Below are 16,150 nucleotides of genomic sequence, written 5' to 3' on the forward strand. Positions count from 1 at the left end.
TGTGTGAACCGTATGTGGCACGATTGGAACACCTAATTTGGGACCATTTTAGCCGAGATTACAAGCTCTGGTTGACCCCTGAGGCGTATGTCTGCTTGGGTCATATTTATTCGGTAAGCCTGCACTCCGTAAGGTGGTGGGAGCGTCACAGGGTGGAAAACCTTTTTTTGGTCACAACAACACAGGATTTCAGTTGATACCGTAACACATTGGGACTGACATTCTGCACGTTCCTTTATGGACTTTATATCCTGCATGTTTTATTATGGACTTTATCACTTTTATTAGTTATACCTCTATGTGTTTATGCTGATTGTTTTTTGTTTCTCTCTTCACTGGGATAAGTATTTATATAGTTTTCAACTGATTTCATGCACATATTTATAGGTTGTCACTTTTTATCTTATTAATTTTCTCAATATATATACCAGTATTGTCCCCATTTCTTTTGGGGTCACTCTACACCCATTTGCCACACATGTGTGTACACACGTTTGTATTATTTTAAGAGTTATATATATATAAGTTGGGCGCTTACACTTTATTTTTGACACTTATAAAATGTACCTGTTCCAAATTACAAACAGATCCAACTACAGTCCCTGTCTTGTTTGGACCGCCACTTTATTTTTGACATTTTTCCCTGCTAAAAAGATCCCAATTTTAGCGTGTCAGCAGCCTTTAGTTTATCCTTATTTCTCTTTAGTTGACCATTGCGCAGTATTGTTGTTATATAATTCCTCTACATTTTATAAGTGTAGCTCCAGCTAAAAAATCTATTTTTAAGCTTTTTGTATAACATAAGGAAGGGTTATCACCCTTGTAACATTTGTTTTGCTGTCTGTGCCCCTGTTCAGAAGATTTCATCTCACTTTCTGTCCCAATGACGATTGGATTTTGAAAATTTGGGGTTATTAGAGAAACAAGGATTGGTGATAAAGCATCAGTGGAGACACCTTTTTCCCATATGAACTCTTACAGGAGAGAATTTCCCTTCCTAGGGGTAGATTTACTCTCACTTCCTGTTGTCTCCCCCCTTTGTAAGTAGGATACGTTTGTAAGTCAGATGTTTGAAAGTAGGGGATTGCCTGTATATACTATACGGCCTGCCCTATATACTCTGCAGAAAATTGGGCCTTAGGTGTTGGTGGTGCCACAACACTGTAAGCCTTCACAGTTACTCTTAGTGGGTTCAGGAACAGGCCCTGCTGTGGAATATTAGATCAAAAATTGTAATTACACATCCCTGTTAAACGGGCAGAAAAATTGGGTCTTAGGCAGTGGTGGTGGTGCCACAACACTGCAGCCCCTCACAGATACTCTAGTTGAGCACAGGAACTAGCCCTGCTGCAAAATATTACAGCAAAAATTATAATTATATGCCCCTGTTAAACAGATTGGGCCTTAGGCCCTGAAACAAAAATGTTCTTAGAAGCTATCAACATGAACATTGAGGAGAAATAGGATAGTCACTCAGCATAGGCAATCTTCAAGGGATCTCGCATTCATAGAAAAATTAATCGGTTACATTAGCATCAAGTGCTTGGTAACTGGTGATCCAAGACTGATTCATTTTTATGAAAGTGAGCCAAACTACTGAGTCTGTGGACAGGCACACTCTGTGATTGGTCACAATGCCTCCAGCAGCAGAGAACACTGGATGCAGGACAGTCCCGTAGCTCAGTTGCATATTGTGCAAGCTCTGGCCAGTGATCCATCCTCAAGACCCAGTAACCCAGTGGATTTTCTGTTGGAAAGGTCTCCAAGTTTGATCTTGCCCCTAGGTATTCCTGCACCATGCAAATCAGATGCTGGCGATTTCTGGAACCAATCAGACCTTGGGGCTGCGGACTAAAGAATTGTCTGAACGCATCGGTCAGATGGCCACCTTCTCCACCACTCCTTCTGTGACTGACCGAAGCCTCAGCAACATGTTGTCAAGGAGGTCCAGGAAATTGTAACCTCTCAGGCTCTGGAAACGCATTTCACAAACCTTTCTGCAAGGCCTCCCGAAGATGTTTCATCCTCTGCGAAGTCTGGATAAGTTCTGCAACCTTACCCTTGTAACGTGGATCAAGAAGGGTTACTAGCCAGTAATGATTCCTCTCCTTGATACCATGAATCCGGGGGTCCTTTCCCAGGCTTTGCAGGATCAGGGAGGCCATGCAGCAAAGGTTTGCTGAGGCATTCTATCCAGAGTCCTCTGGATCACTAATGATGACATGATCCACAGCCACCTCCTCCCAGCCGCGTACTAGTCCATGGGTTTCTGGGGTCTGAAAACGATCCCTTGAAGACTGCTGCTGATACTAGTGCTAGGCTCCACCTCCATGCTGACACAATCCTCATCCTCCTCCTCCTCCTCTCCCTGTGTGATCGGCGGGCCCGCAGGAATACTATCGGGATAAAGGGGGTCTTGAGAGGTAAGGAATTCTTCCTCTTCCTCCCTCTGTTCTGCCTCAAGTGCTCTGTCCATTATTTCACAGAGCATGTGCTCCAACAGGAAGACAAGAGGGACGGTATCACTGATGCATGCACTGTCACTGTTCACCATCCTCGTGGCCTCCTCAAATGATGACAGGACAGTGCATGCACTGATCCTTGATCAGTAGCCACTGGCGTGGCAAAAATAAGCCAAGCTCCCCTGAGACCCTGTTCTGATGCCATACTCACACAGGTACTCATTGATGGCCCTCTGCTGCATGTGCAGCCGCTGCAGCATTGCCAACATTGAATTCCACCTGGTGGGCATGTCACAAATGAGGCATGTTCTTGGGCAAGTTGCATTCCTTTTGAAGGTCAGCCAGCCAAGCACTGGCATTATAAAACCAGCAGAAAAGCCCAGACTTTCCTGGCCTACCTCAGGAAATCCTGTAAGCCTGGGTACCTGCACAAGAAGTGGCTGCACCACTAAATTAAGGACGTGAGCCAAACAGGGAACATGGGTCAAGTGTCCCTGTTGGAGGGCGGAGAGGAGATTGGTGCCATTGTCGCAAACCACCATTCCTGGCTGAAGCTGGCATCGCGTCAACCACCTCTGAGTCTGGGGGCGTGGCCAGCGCATCATGTGAACAGACGTAGCTTAACTGAGCTTCCGGCTTTATCCTGCATTGATCTGGTTTCCGGCACACTAAAACAACCGTTTTTCGTGGTCTCGCCCTGGGATTGTCTCCTCCATACCCCGCTGACATCCTGACGGTACAAGAGGGCATGATGACCCGTGGACAATGAGCAGATGGCCTGCAGATGGAACATCAAAATGGTGCTCCACCGTCCTCCACACAGAAGGCTCGCAGCTGGGAGAAGGGAAAGGACGCAGTGAGTAAAACACAGAAACTCCCTAAGGATGGCACCGCTGATCACCCTAAAGATATGAGGTATTATGCCCAAAAAATTACTCAGAAATTGGGTATGACAGATGTACAGGCCCTGGATTACTGTGCCTCCCACAGCGCTGATGGTATGGAGGAGAGAGAGCAGGGAGCTGACGCCATACTAGTTCATGCTGAGGGGTGTCTGGACATGGCAGGGGACTCTGAGGGCCCTGAAGAGGAGGGGGGGTTAACAGCCCACATTAGCAGCTATCCTGAGAGTGGTGAATAAATGTACAGCCTCAGTTAATAATCTGCAGGTGCGCTTTGGGGGACTGAAAGAGGTCAGCCTTATCAGGCAGGACATACAAAAAATAAGAGAGCGCACCACTGCCACAGAGGGCAGAATAAGTGACCTTGAGGATGAAATACCCACGCTGATCAGAGAATCCCAGTCCATCACGCGCCTGGCTAGGGCTACTGATATGCAGGCAGAAGATTTTGAGAACCGCCTCAGGCGCAACAATGTGCGCATAGTGGGGTTGCCTGAGAAGGTGGAGGGATGCGACCCCAAGCAATTTGTGGAAAAGTGGATGACTGATGTCTATGGCAAAGATGCTTTTACTCACCTGTATGCAGTGGAGAGGGCCCATAGAGTACCGTCAAGACCCCTACCACGGGGACACCCCCCTCGACCATTACTGGCACTCTTGCTGAACTATCGGGACAGAGAAATTGTTCTAAGAATGGCCAGGGAAAAGAGAAACATCCAGTACAATGGCTCGCGAGTATCCTTCTACTCTGACTTCTCAGCTGCAGTGCAGAAGAGTCGGGCACGCTTCTCTGAGATCAAAAAACGCCTGCAGAAACTACAGGCCTCCTATGCCATGCTGTATCCTGCGTAACTTAGACCTAAGGGGTCAGGCGCACTTCTTTGAACACCCAGCGGAAGCCTTGGACTGGCTAGATGCTAATGAAAATGCACTCCGCCAGATCCAGGGACCACCAGAGGTGGAAGACCGACCAGTTCAACACGGGATGGCTGATCCGCTCTTCCTTCCCCTCGGCTGAGGGCACTGCTGGAAACATACAATGATTTCTTCCACACAATGTGAGTTCGGAAATGCTATTATTCATGGTAATGCCTTTATCATGGATTATTTACAAATGTGTTGCTGCTGCTAGCAGCCTTTATGATGGCCTACGAGACCTGTTGTCCCAGGAAGAGCCGTATACTGCACCGTTGTGCGTATTATGATGCATAGTTGCATGAGTTTGTTCCAGAGCAGACAAACTGATCTATCAGAATTGTGAAGGTTCAGCTTTACCGCACGTTGGCCTATTTCAGCGGGGGTCAATGCCTCTTCCAGATGACGTGCGGGCCTCTTTTTCTGGCCCACCTGTGGGTGAGTCAGATGGACGGGATTTTCTCCCTGTCAGTTACTCACTTTACCCTCACCGATTACTACGGTGGCGATTCTATCCTGGAACATTAGGGGGTTACAGGACCCATTAAAGAGTGCCATGGTTTCGTCTTTGATGAGGAAACGCCTGCCAGCAATATGTGCCCTACAAGAGACTCATCTCACGGAGTATTCTGTGAGTTGCCTGAAATATCGTTGGGTAGGGAGTGCTTATCACTCCACTCACACCTCGTATTCAAGAGGGATAAGTGTACTGATACATAGCTCCATTGACTATGAGGAGCTTAGCTCCGTGATTGATACGGAAGGGAGATATGTTTTTCTAATGTGCAGGTTGTTCACTCTCAGATGCATATTGGCTTTTGTGTATGTGCCCCCCCCCCCCCCCCCCTGTACAACAATCAAGTGGTGAGGGCTTTGGTGGTCTTTCAGGTGGGATACCCGGGGGTGCCATTATACGCCTTCTGGGATTTCAATTGTTACATTGACCACACGCTCCATAAACACCCCCTGCTAGTGGGGGGAAGGGAGACGAGACATACAGCCCTTCGGAAATTAATAGAGGAGGTGGGGTGGATGGGCCTATGGAGGGCAAGAAACCCGGGTATAAAACAATTCTCCTGTTTCTCTAAAAGTTACTCTTCATTGTCTGGGATAGACTTATGTCTGTGTTCCCATGCGGCTGATCAATTCATTTCGGAAGTGACATACGCTCTTAGAAGTGTATCTGATCACTCCCCATTGATTGTGGACTTAGAGGTTCGTCCACCTTCCATGGTGGCTAAGGCTCCGTGGAAGATGAACGTGTTTTGGCTGAAGCTGTTCCATTCCCATGAGCAGATAGAATCACATATTATAGACTTTTGGAACATCCATGTTTCAGATGAATCAGAGGCAATAACCTGGGATGCCTTCAAGGCTGTCCTTAGGGGCTTCCTTATTACAGAAATTCAAGCCATTAAGAGAAAGACAAATGCTCAGAGGTAGGGAATAGAGAAACTGGCGGTGGATCTCGAGCGTGTATTTGCTGCAGATTCGACAGAGGCTAATAGAGATGTGTGGCTTGCAGCGCAGGACACGCTCTACTGCACCACGACATCTGTAGCAGAAAGGAAGAGATTCTTTCAGAGGGCAGCATTCTATGAGGAGGGCGAACATTCGGGACGCTTATTAGCGACTATTGCCCACTCACAGCAAATTTCCCCCTCTATAGGGGCGCTACACACTTACACAGGGGGGCTGACTAACTCCCCAGATCAGATTATGTCAGAACTTGTGAGATTTTACTCCTCTTTGTATGAATCCAAGCAGACATACACATTAGAGTCCCTAAATGCCTATTTGGATACGGTTCACTTGCCTAGTATATCAGCCAGAACTGGACTCTCCCTTGACTATAGCAGAACTGCAATTGGCAACCAGACTGTTCCCTAATTCCAAGGCCCCGGGGGGATGATGGCCTCCCCATTGAGATATGCAAGCCATATGGAGAGCATATACTTCCACATTTATTGAAGGTGTTTAATGTTGCGAAGGAGACCTGTAACCTCCCTCAGTCCATGACCAGGGCTAATATAGTGCTGATATTAAAACCTGACAAAGACCCACTGGACCCAGGATCGTATCGACCTATCTCCCTCCTGCAGAACGATGTGAAAATCCTGGCCAGAGTACTAGCAATATGACTGAATAATGTTTTTTCCACAATAATGCACTCCGATCAATCCGGGCTTATGCCACAAAAGTCGACTGCGATAAACCTGCAGAGACTTTTCCTCAACATCCAATCCCGAGCGGATAATCTGTGAGACCGGGCGCTGCTGTCACTAGACACCCATAAGGCGTTTGATAGCGTTGAGTGGGCATATTTGTGGGCAGTACTGCGGAAATTTGGCTGTGGGCGACGGTTTCATTGCCTGGGTCCAACTTTTATATTCTACCTCGGCAGCAGCTATCTGTGGGGGGGTGGGGGGGGGGTGGGAGTTCTCGCCAACCTTTAACCTACATAGGGGAACGAGACAGGGGTGCCCCCTGTCTCCACTCCTGTTCACTCTTGCTATTGAGCCACTGGCGGTCCTTATCCGCGCTGACCCCCTGATACAGGGGTTTCGCTATGGGGGCCTCCATGAGAAGATTATGTTGTATGCGGATGATACCATGCTGCTTATGGGTGATACAACTACCTCACTGACGGAGGGGATGAAGGTGGTTAGGCTTGGAAAGTACTCTGGTCTAGTTATTAACTGGACTAAGTCCTCCTTACCGCTGTTAGATCGTACAGTGGCCCCATCCCAAAAGACCATACAAGACATTCCGGTTTCTACATCCTTTGTATATCTGGGCATACAGGTGTCAGCTAATCTGTTGGAATATGTTCATCTAAACCTAACACCTCTGCTTAATCGCTGCTGCGACCGAGTCAAGGTGTGGAGCAGGATGAAGCTCTCCCCAGTTGGACAAGTAAACCTAATAAAAATGATCGTTATGCCACAGCTCCTCTACATACTCCACAATTCCCCAATAGTTATTCCATTGAAAAAACACGATCATCAGATCACTTATATGGCTCACGAAACCTCCCAGGATTAAACTAGAACAGCTACAGCAGGCCAGGGACGCGGGCGGATTGGCATTACCCAACCCATGGCTGTATTACATAGCCTCGCAGATGCAGCATATTGCACGGGTAGTACGTCCCTAACAGGAGTCAGAGCTGAACTTGCTGGACTCTGCGGCTCAGCTGCTCGGTTTCACGATCGAGGGGGAGGTGGTGGAGGGGTTGGAGGCCCTTAACTACACCAAATATAACAAACTCTTTTCCACATTTGCTCTCATGCAGGATGCTCCAGGGAGTGAGCGGGTTCACCAAGTATAGTCCTATTTGGGGTAATCAATACTATCAGGAGTTAGTGAAAATACCATATGGCCTGAAGTGGAAAAAGTACGGGGTGACACACATATTTAGAGGTGGTAGTCCGAGACCTTTTCCAGAACCTTTCGGCTCTCCGCATACATGCACTTTTACTACATGAAACTCAAACATGCTGTTGTCACACAGAGGGAGGACATTGCCTGGGTGTTAGACTCTGCATCAGTTTTTGACTACCTCTTTGAGGTGACTACCTATAAGGGGTTTATATCCGGTTGCTATGCCATGCTCCTGAACCTTTTCCTGCAAGACGCCCTTTTGAAAGCGGTCTCTCAGTGGGAACAGGGAACAGAACATTGGTGCGTTTGAGGAGGAACAGTGGGAAGAAGCCCTACAGGCGGTCCCTCTGTGCTCATTGAACGTGGCACAGCGGCTGTCGTAATTATATATACTCCTTAGAGTGCACTATACACCAGCCAAATTAGCCTGAATGGGGGCAAACGTGGACTCTACGTGCACCATATGCTGTAGAGAACATGGGGATCTCATCCATCTCCTGTGGAGATGTCCTAAATTACACTTATATTGGAAGAAAGTTGTTGACACTCTTAATGGGGCCTTCCAGGTCCAGATACCTTTAGACCCTAAACCTTGCTTGCTGGGGATAACAGGGAACCTCCCGTTGGAGGCTATCCCCAAGCAAGCTATTGGGCGTGCTCTGTTTCAGGCACGCATGTTAATATTAAGGCACTGGAGGGACATGGTTCCTCCGACAGTACAGCAATGGATTGCTTAAATGGGGATAACCCTCCGGCTAGAAAAATGTATATAGCAGAGAAGGGGGTCTTGTACAAAATATGAGAAACTATGGGCCCCATGGTTGAGTGTGCCTGGTCTGGCTCCTTTGGATTTAGTATATGATCGCCTGTTTTAAATAAATAAAAACAACAGTTTTTTTTTTTTGGGTACACAATTAAAATGGTGTAATAACTAGGTATTATCAAAACTTGCATATGATACGTTGACCTGAATGGAGAGATGTACTACTTAACTCATTGCAAAGTCTGACATGGGCAATAGGCCAGTGGTGATGGTTAATACCTTAATCTGTATACCCGACCAAGGTTGAAAGCGACACTTGATATGTATATTGTAACCTGGAGTTTATATACACTGTTCATGCTCTGGAACTGTTTGTTGTTATGTTGGTATGTTCAATTAAACATTTTGTTTGAGAAAAAAAAACGCCTCTGAGTCTGCCCTTGCAGAGCTCACAGAATCTCTGCCCCAGTATGGCTCCTATCCCCTAAGCAGACCAACTCAAGCACCACATGGCATCTTTTTGCCTGAGTGCTTGCATAGCCCCTTGAACGCCTACAAAGCATCGCTGGTTCCGAGGACAAAACTGCAGAGGAAGAGGCCATAGAGGAAGAAGAAGAGAAGGGGGTGGAGGAGAGAGGTGTGGCAGAATCACCACTACTAGCATTTTGGAGGCGTGGTGTCGGAACAAGCTCCAACAATACTGCACCCTGTCCTGCATCCTTCCCAGTGGCCAGCAGAGTTACTGTTGGATACGAAATATGGTTTAGTATCATAGTTCGGGTATTTCACTTCCTGGTTGATATAGCCAGGTTGGAAAACACATCAAAGCTTTGTAGCGCATCAAAACAACAATGGCTTGGCTCAAGCCCACCTGCTGTGATATGTGCGATTACAAGCTTCAAAGAGACCACTGCTGCCAAGATGTCTATGGAACTTTGACACAGGGCTAATAGAGATGATCCATGAAGAATGGGCAGACATTTGAAGAACTACCCCTTGGCTATATCTATTGAATGGAAGGCAAATGGGGGTGGCTACGAGTAGGCATGTATGTTTGAATGAAAAGAGCACACACTCAGGCATTATCTCTCTCTGCCCATTTTTCTCTTATAGCTAATGGTGGTCTGTGCAAGCCTCATGGCTTGACGGCCATCTTGAGGCCCTTTGGATCCTGGCTTAGGCCTAAGCCTCATGGCGAATGGCTCTCTCTTGGTCATCGGAGCCTAGCCGATGCTACAAAGCCTCATGGAGGGCCTTGTGATAAGTATCTTTCATATTCTTGTATTATATGTTCTGATTGTAATCTTTTGTGATATTGTAATGCCTTTTTAACCACTTCAATACAGGGCATTTATACAGCTTCCTTACCAGACCAATTTTTAGCTTTCAACACTCTTACACTTTGAATGCCAGTTACTCAATCATGCAACACTGTACCCAAACAAAAATGTTATCACTTTTTTCATACAAATAGAGGTTTCTTTTGGTGGTATTTAATCACCACTGGGTGATTTTTTGTGGCATAAGTGAAAAAAAGAGCGAAAATTATGGAAAAAAACACCTTTTTTTAGTTTCTATGATAAAATTTTGCAAATAAGTCATTTTTGTTCATAAATTTGGGCCAAAATTTATACGGCTACATCTCTTTGGTAAAAATAAACCAAATTAGTGGATATTATTTAGTCTCTTTGATAGTTATAGAGTCTACAAGCTATGGTGCAAATCATTGGAAATTGATCACATCTGATCACACCTGATGGTCCATCTCATTCCTTGAGGCTCTGAAATGTCAGGAAAGTGCAAATTCCCCCCAAAATGACCGTTTTTGAAAAGTAGACAGTCCGAGGTATTTAGCAAGAGGCATGGTGAGTTTTTTGAAGTTGTAATTTTTTCCCACAATTCTCGGGAAAAATAAGTTTTTTTTTACAAATTGTCATAATAACAAGTTATTTCTCATACACAGCATATGCATACTTCCAATTACACCCCAAAATACATTCTGCAACTCTTCACGAGTATGGCGATACCACATGTGTGGGACTTTTACACAGGCTGGCCACACAGAGAGGTCCAACATGCAAGGAGCACCGTCAGGGGTTCTAGGAGCATAAATGACGCCTCTAATTTCCTAACGACCTATTACATTTGTGAAGGCCCTGGAGCACCAGGACAGTAGAATTACCCACAAAATTACCCCATTTGGAAAGCAAACACCCCAACATATATTCTATGAGGCATAATGAGTCTTTTGAACAGTTAATTTTTTTTCACAAGTCTTCGGAATACGTGGAAAGAAAATGAAAACATATATTTTTTTTTTACACAAAGTGGTCAGTTTATAAGATATTTCTAACTCAAAGCATGTACATAGCAAAAATTACACCCCAAAATACATAATAATAATTTTTTATGTAAAATATTCCTTTTTTTCTTTTTCCCCTTTTCTATATCAAATCTACTATTATGCCTAAAAAGTCCAACACAACTAACACTTTTTATTGTGGTTTTTTGGTGTGGTTTCCCTTCCCCGTTTTCTTCCCTCCCTTTATTTTCGAGGCTTTCCAGACATGCTGTAAAATTTTATTAGCAAAACACCGCCTGAAGTTTACTAGAAAAAGTACACCAGGAATGGCCTGCAGTCAGATATAGGCTTGGCTAGACTGGAATGCAGTGGATATACATTACAGACCAAAAGTTTGGACACACCTTCTCATTCAAAGAGTTTTCTTTATTTTCATGACTATGAAAATTGTAGATTCACACTGAAGGCATCAAAACTATGAATTAACACATGTGGAATTATATACTGAACAAAAAAGTGTGAAACAACTGAAAATATGTGTTATATTCTAGGTTCTTCAAAGTAGCCACCTTTTGCTTTGATTACTGCTCCGCACACTCTTGGCATTCTGTTGATGAGCTTCAAGAGGTAGTCACCTGAAATGGCTTTCCAACAGTCTTGAAGGAGTTCCCAGACTTGCTTAGCACTTGTTGGCCCTTTTGCCTTCACTCTGCTGTCCAGCACACCCCAAACCATCTCGATTGGGTTCAGGTCCGGTGACTGTGGAGGCCAGGTCCTCTGGCGCAGCACCCCATCACTCTCTTTCTTGGTCAAATAGCCCTTACACAGCCTGGAGGTGTGTTTGGGCTTATTGTCCTATTGAAAAATAAATGATGGTCCAACTAAACACAAACCGGATGGAATAGCATGCCACTGCAAGATGCTGTGGTAGCCATGCTGGTTCAGTATGCCTTCAATTTTGAATAAATCCCCAACAGTGTCATCAGCAAAGCACCCTAACACCATCACACCTCCTCCACGCTTCACGGTGGGAACCGGGCATGTAGAGTCCATCCGTTCACCTCTTCTGCGTCGCACAAAGACACGGTGGTTGGAACCAAAGATCTCAAACTTGGACTCATCAGACCAAAGCACAGATTTCCACTGGTCTAATGTCCATTCCTTGTGTTCTTTAGCCCAAACAAGTCTCTTCTGCTTGTTGCCTGTCCTCAGCAGTGGTTTCCTAGCAGCTATTTTACCATGAAGGCCTGATTCACACAGTCTCCTCTTAACAGTTGTTCTAGAGATGTGTCTGCTGCTAGAATTCTGTGTGGCATTGACCTGTTCTCTAATCTGAGCTGCTGTTAACCTGCGATTTCTGAGGCTGGCGACTCGGATGAACTTATCGTCCGCAGCAGAGGTAACTCTTGGTCTTCCTTTCCTGGGGCGGTCCTCATGTGAGCCAGTTTCTTTGTAGTGCTTGATGGTTTTTGCCACTGCACTTGGGGACACTTTCAAAGTTTTCCCAATTGTTCGGACTGACTGACCTTCATTTCTTAAAGTAATGATGGCCACTCGTTTTTCTTTACTTAGCTGTTTTTTTCTTGCCATAATACAAATTCTAACAGTCTATTCAGTAGGACTATCAGCTGTGTACTGTATCCACCTCCTGCACAACACAACTGATGGTCCCAACCCCATTTAGAAGGCTTGAAATCCCACTTATTAAACCTGACAGGGCATACCTGTGAAGTGAAAACCATTTCGGGTGACTACCTCTTGAAGCTCATCAACAGAATGCCAAGAGTGTGCGGAGCAGTAATCAAAGCAAAGGGTGGCTACTTTGAAGAACCTAGAATATAAGACATATTTTCAGTTGTTTCACACTTTTTTGTTCAGTATATAATTCCACATGTGTTAATTCATAGTTTTGATGCCTTCAGTGTGAATCTACAATTTTCATAGTCATGAAAATAAAGAAAACTCTTTGAATGAGAAGGTGTGTCCAAACTTTTGGTCTGCACTGTATATATGTAGGAGACTGTATATATATTTAATGCACTGCAGATCACTGAATCGCCTGCCTACCTGCCTGAAAGTATATTTGAAAACGTACACCAGGAATGGCCTGCAGTCAGATATAGGCTAGACTAGAACGCAGTGGATATATATATATATATATATATATATATATGTAGGAGACTGTATATATATTTTATGCACTGCAGCTCACTGAATCACCTGCCTGCCAGAAGTATATTAGAAACAGTATACCAGGAATGGCCTGCAGTAAGATATAACTAAACTGTATGCAGTGCAGGTCATGGTGCATGCTCTGCCCAATCATCATACAGCAATGCACTGCGCTCCCGCATTATGGGCCATTACGCACCGCTCGAATTTGGCACGAATGGCCCATAATGTTCGGCTTCCGACAAATGGGTGAATAGCCAATGTTCGAGCCAAACTCATGTTTGATCTGAACATAAAGCTCATCCACATCTAGGGGAAACCCTAACAAAAACAATTCATTGAGTAACAATGGAAAGATTAACCTTACATTGGTGGTCAGTGGGAAGAATAGCACCCTTAAAGACAGCTAAAAAGATAATTTGTGCCATGCTACTGATTCTTCAAAGTGATATTGGCCCCAAAAGCCTGTGGTCGTCATAAAAGAGGAACTCAACCAGCCACAGCTCAAGGAATCCCCAGAAACCTCTGCATGATTTTTTGGGTTCCACTGAACCCTGGTTAGAAATGATTGGCGTAACGCATGAGGGTGAATTCACACTGTGGTCACCAGTGTGTGATTCAGCATATCACATGGCTCCCTTTTTTTGTATACATTTTGTGAATGTGAATTGTACAAAATGCATACTTGATTCATAGAAACATATAGCAGCGTGATGCGCTGCACTGCTGTACCGTGCCATGTGATTTGGCACTGTGCGCTATGATAAAATGCAGCATACTGCAGCGCAGCTCTAGGTAGTTTTGCAATGTTAATGGGACACACAGTAAACAATTGTTTCCTGTGCGTCCTTGCAGTGACAGACATCTAACAATGCAGTAAAATGCCACCACACACACACAGTGTGAATTAGCCCTAATAGTTGGTAAATATGAGTGCCACAAAACATGAAACGGGTCATGCGAAGGTCCATAAAAGTGTATTCAACCTCATACTGAGATCTTTGACTAGTACGGAAAAAAAATCACCACATTAAAGTATCTATAAATTATGCAGTATATTTACCACATTGGATATGTGTGTCATCAGTACATCTCCAGTCATAAATATTGGACTTAGGCAAACATCCACGTTGCTCTGCAATTCCATAACAACAGTCATGTTTATGGCAACACCTGGCAGACAGAATGAACATTGTTCAAGAATAATTTGTGTGTTGGCATTTTTCCCAATTACACATTTTGCATTTTATGTAAGAGTTGTTTGGAAAGTAAAAATGAGAGAAATATGTAGCTAGCAATGTTTAAAATTCAAATTTCTCATTCATTCTTTGACAGACACAACACTTCATTATTCAGAACCATAGGGTTATATCACCCCCTACTGGAGTAGAACACTAGGCAGAAAAAAGACTTGACTATGCCTATGGGTAGTCCTAGGTTATATACACCCTCTCTCTGCTATAGGCCATCAGTTTTTTTTTCTTCTGCCTAATCAGGAGTAAGGACCTAGTTCCCTGCTGGGATCTCTGGTCCTGGCAATTTTTTGTTTTTGCTTTTTAAACTACTTTTTTCTCTTGGATTTTTTCCTGTGAGATCCACAATCAACTGCCGGACTGGGTAATGGGCTGGACACCATGATCCAGTTGTCTCCCCAGTCTGGCCAGCGTGCGCGTGCAGACCACAGTTACGCGCTAGGTTGGCCACGACGTAGCCCCACTGGATGGGGGCTAGCCCTGCGAGTTAAACGTCTCGCAAGGTCGCATACAACCAGGTCTCGGCCTATGTCGCAGCGTTCCTCATGGCCAATGTGGTGATGAGGAGGATCTGTCTGGGAGCGTTACTTACGCACTCTCTGGAGAGGTGAGGGGCCCCCTCCCTTCCTTCCCTGGGGTGATGTGGGGCGCGGGTACTCCTCCACAGCTCCTCCTCCTCTGGCTTAGGTGCTTCAGACATTGTCCACCATGTGGGGGTACACTATGGGGGGGTACACCTTGGCACCTGATGGGTGGGTGACCAGGCATCTGCAGATTCATGCCCTCTGCGGTGGCCCTCCACTAATTTAGGCCATGGCTTTGTGGCCTACCGAGCACTAGCAGCCAGTGGCAGAAAATTTAGGCCACAGCTTTTATGACCTACCCGACCAGGCAATGTGCGGGGTGGCCCTAGAGCGGGCGGCGGGGGTCACTGCTTTCCATTGCGGGTATCCACCCTCCTTCCTCTGCTCTAGCCTGGTCCGGTCCCCCCGCGGGTCTATGCACTTGCGGCGGGTGGCCGAACATTTAAGCCGTGGCCCACTAGGCCAGGGCCTGCTACATTGCGCGGCCACGCCGGTCGCCTGTAAAGGGCCCAGGTGTGTCCCCTGTGCGGGGAATCCGTAGGCACCACCTGTACGGGGTCTCAGCCAGTGCCCCCTGTGAGGAGTTTCACTAGGTGCCCCCTGTGCGGGGTCTCAGCCGGTGCCCCTTGCGAGAAGCCTTGGTCAGCACCTCCTGTGTGGGGCCTCGAGTGACATTCCCCATGTGGGACCTCAGTGACGCCCCTGTGCAGGGCCTAAGGTGGCGGAGGTCTCAGTCGGCAGCCCCCCTGTGTTCTTTGTATTTTCACAGGTGGCGTTTAGGCATTTAGGCTAGTAAATGTCGCCCTCCCTGCCTCATTGGTCTTGACTGATCCTATGTCTGACTCTGCCATCATGGATGTGGCCCACCTTACGGGGTTGGTGGGCATACTCCCTGTCCTGTCAGTTTGTGAGGTTTTTTTCTCCACAACTGCAGTGGCGCACAAGAAGGTGCTGGTTGTCTCCCTTATTACATCTGTGCGGGAAACTTTAAAAAGAGGGAGGATTCAGCTGTGGTGGAAGTGCTGGTCCCCTTGGCACCCACAAACTGTCCCGCACGGCAAAAGCATTCCCTTCTCCCTCCTATTTTGGAATATTTGTTCGTATAGACTGTGAGTGTCCAAAGTGTCCCTTTGTGGTTCCAAGGACGCTTCGCTGTGAGGTACCCCTTGTGTGGTCCCTCCTTAAAGAGTGGACTGTTCCACCAGTAGTGAATCCCCCTGGCTCTAGGTTGTGCAAGGCGACCATGATTCTGGTAGAGGAGTCTCCGGCTTTTAAGGATCCGGTTGACATACCTGGAGGGGGAGCAGATTCCCTCTGCTTTCGCTGAGTTGGCAGACCAGTTGGTCTGGGGGCTGCAGGTTGTATGCGATGCCTCTTGGACGCAGTTCCCTTGGTTGCTAAGCTTTCTGTTTC

General features: G+C 46.1%; 1 protein-coding gene across 1 annotated transcript in view; it reads right to left on the bottom strand.

Annotated features, from left to right (window-relative positions):
- The window catches only part of LOC143924583 (phospholipase A2-like), a 148,254-nt gene that overhangs the window by 19,580 nt on the left and 112,524 nt on the right, over positions 1-16,150 (bottom strand). The window contains exon 3 of the mRNA XM_077448972.1: positions 13,964-14,073. Within this exon, the coding sequence (XP_077305098.1) occupies positions 13,964-14,073 (110 nt within the window). The remainder of the gene's footprint in view (positions 1-13,963; positions 14,074-16,150) is intronic.

Source organism: Lithobates pipiens, unplaced genomic scaffold, assembly GCF_037356315.1.
Source record: "Lithobates pipiens isolate NorthernLeopardFrog02 unplaced genomic scaffold, aLitPip1_a1.2 Scaffold_22, whole genome shotgun sequence".
Lineage (NCBI taxonomy): Eukaryota > Metazoa > Chordata > Amphibia > Anura > Ranidae > Lithobates > Lithobates pipiens.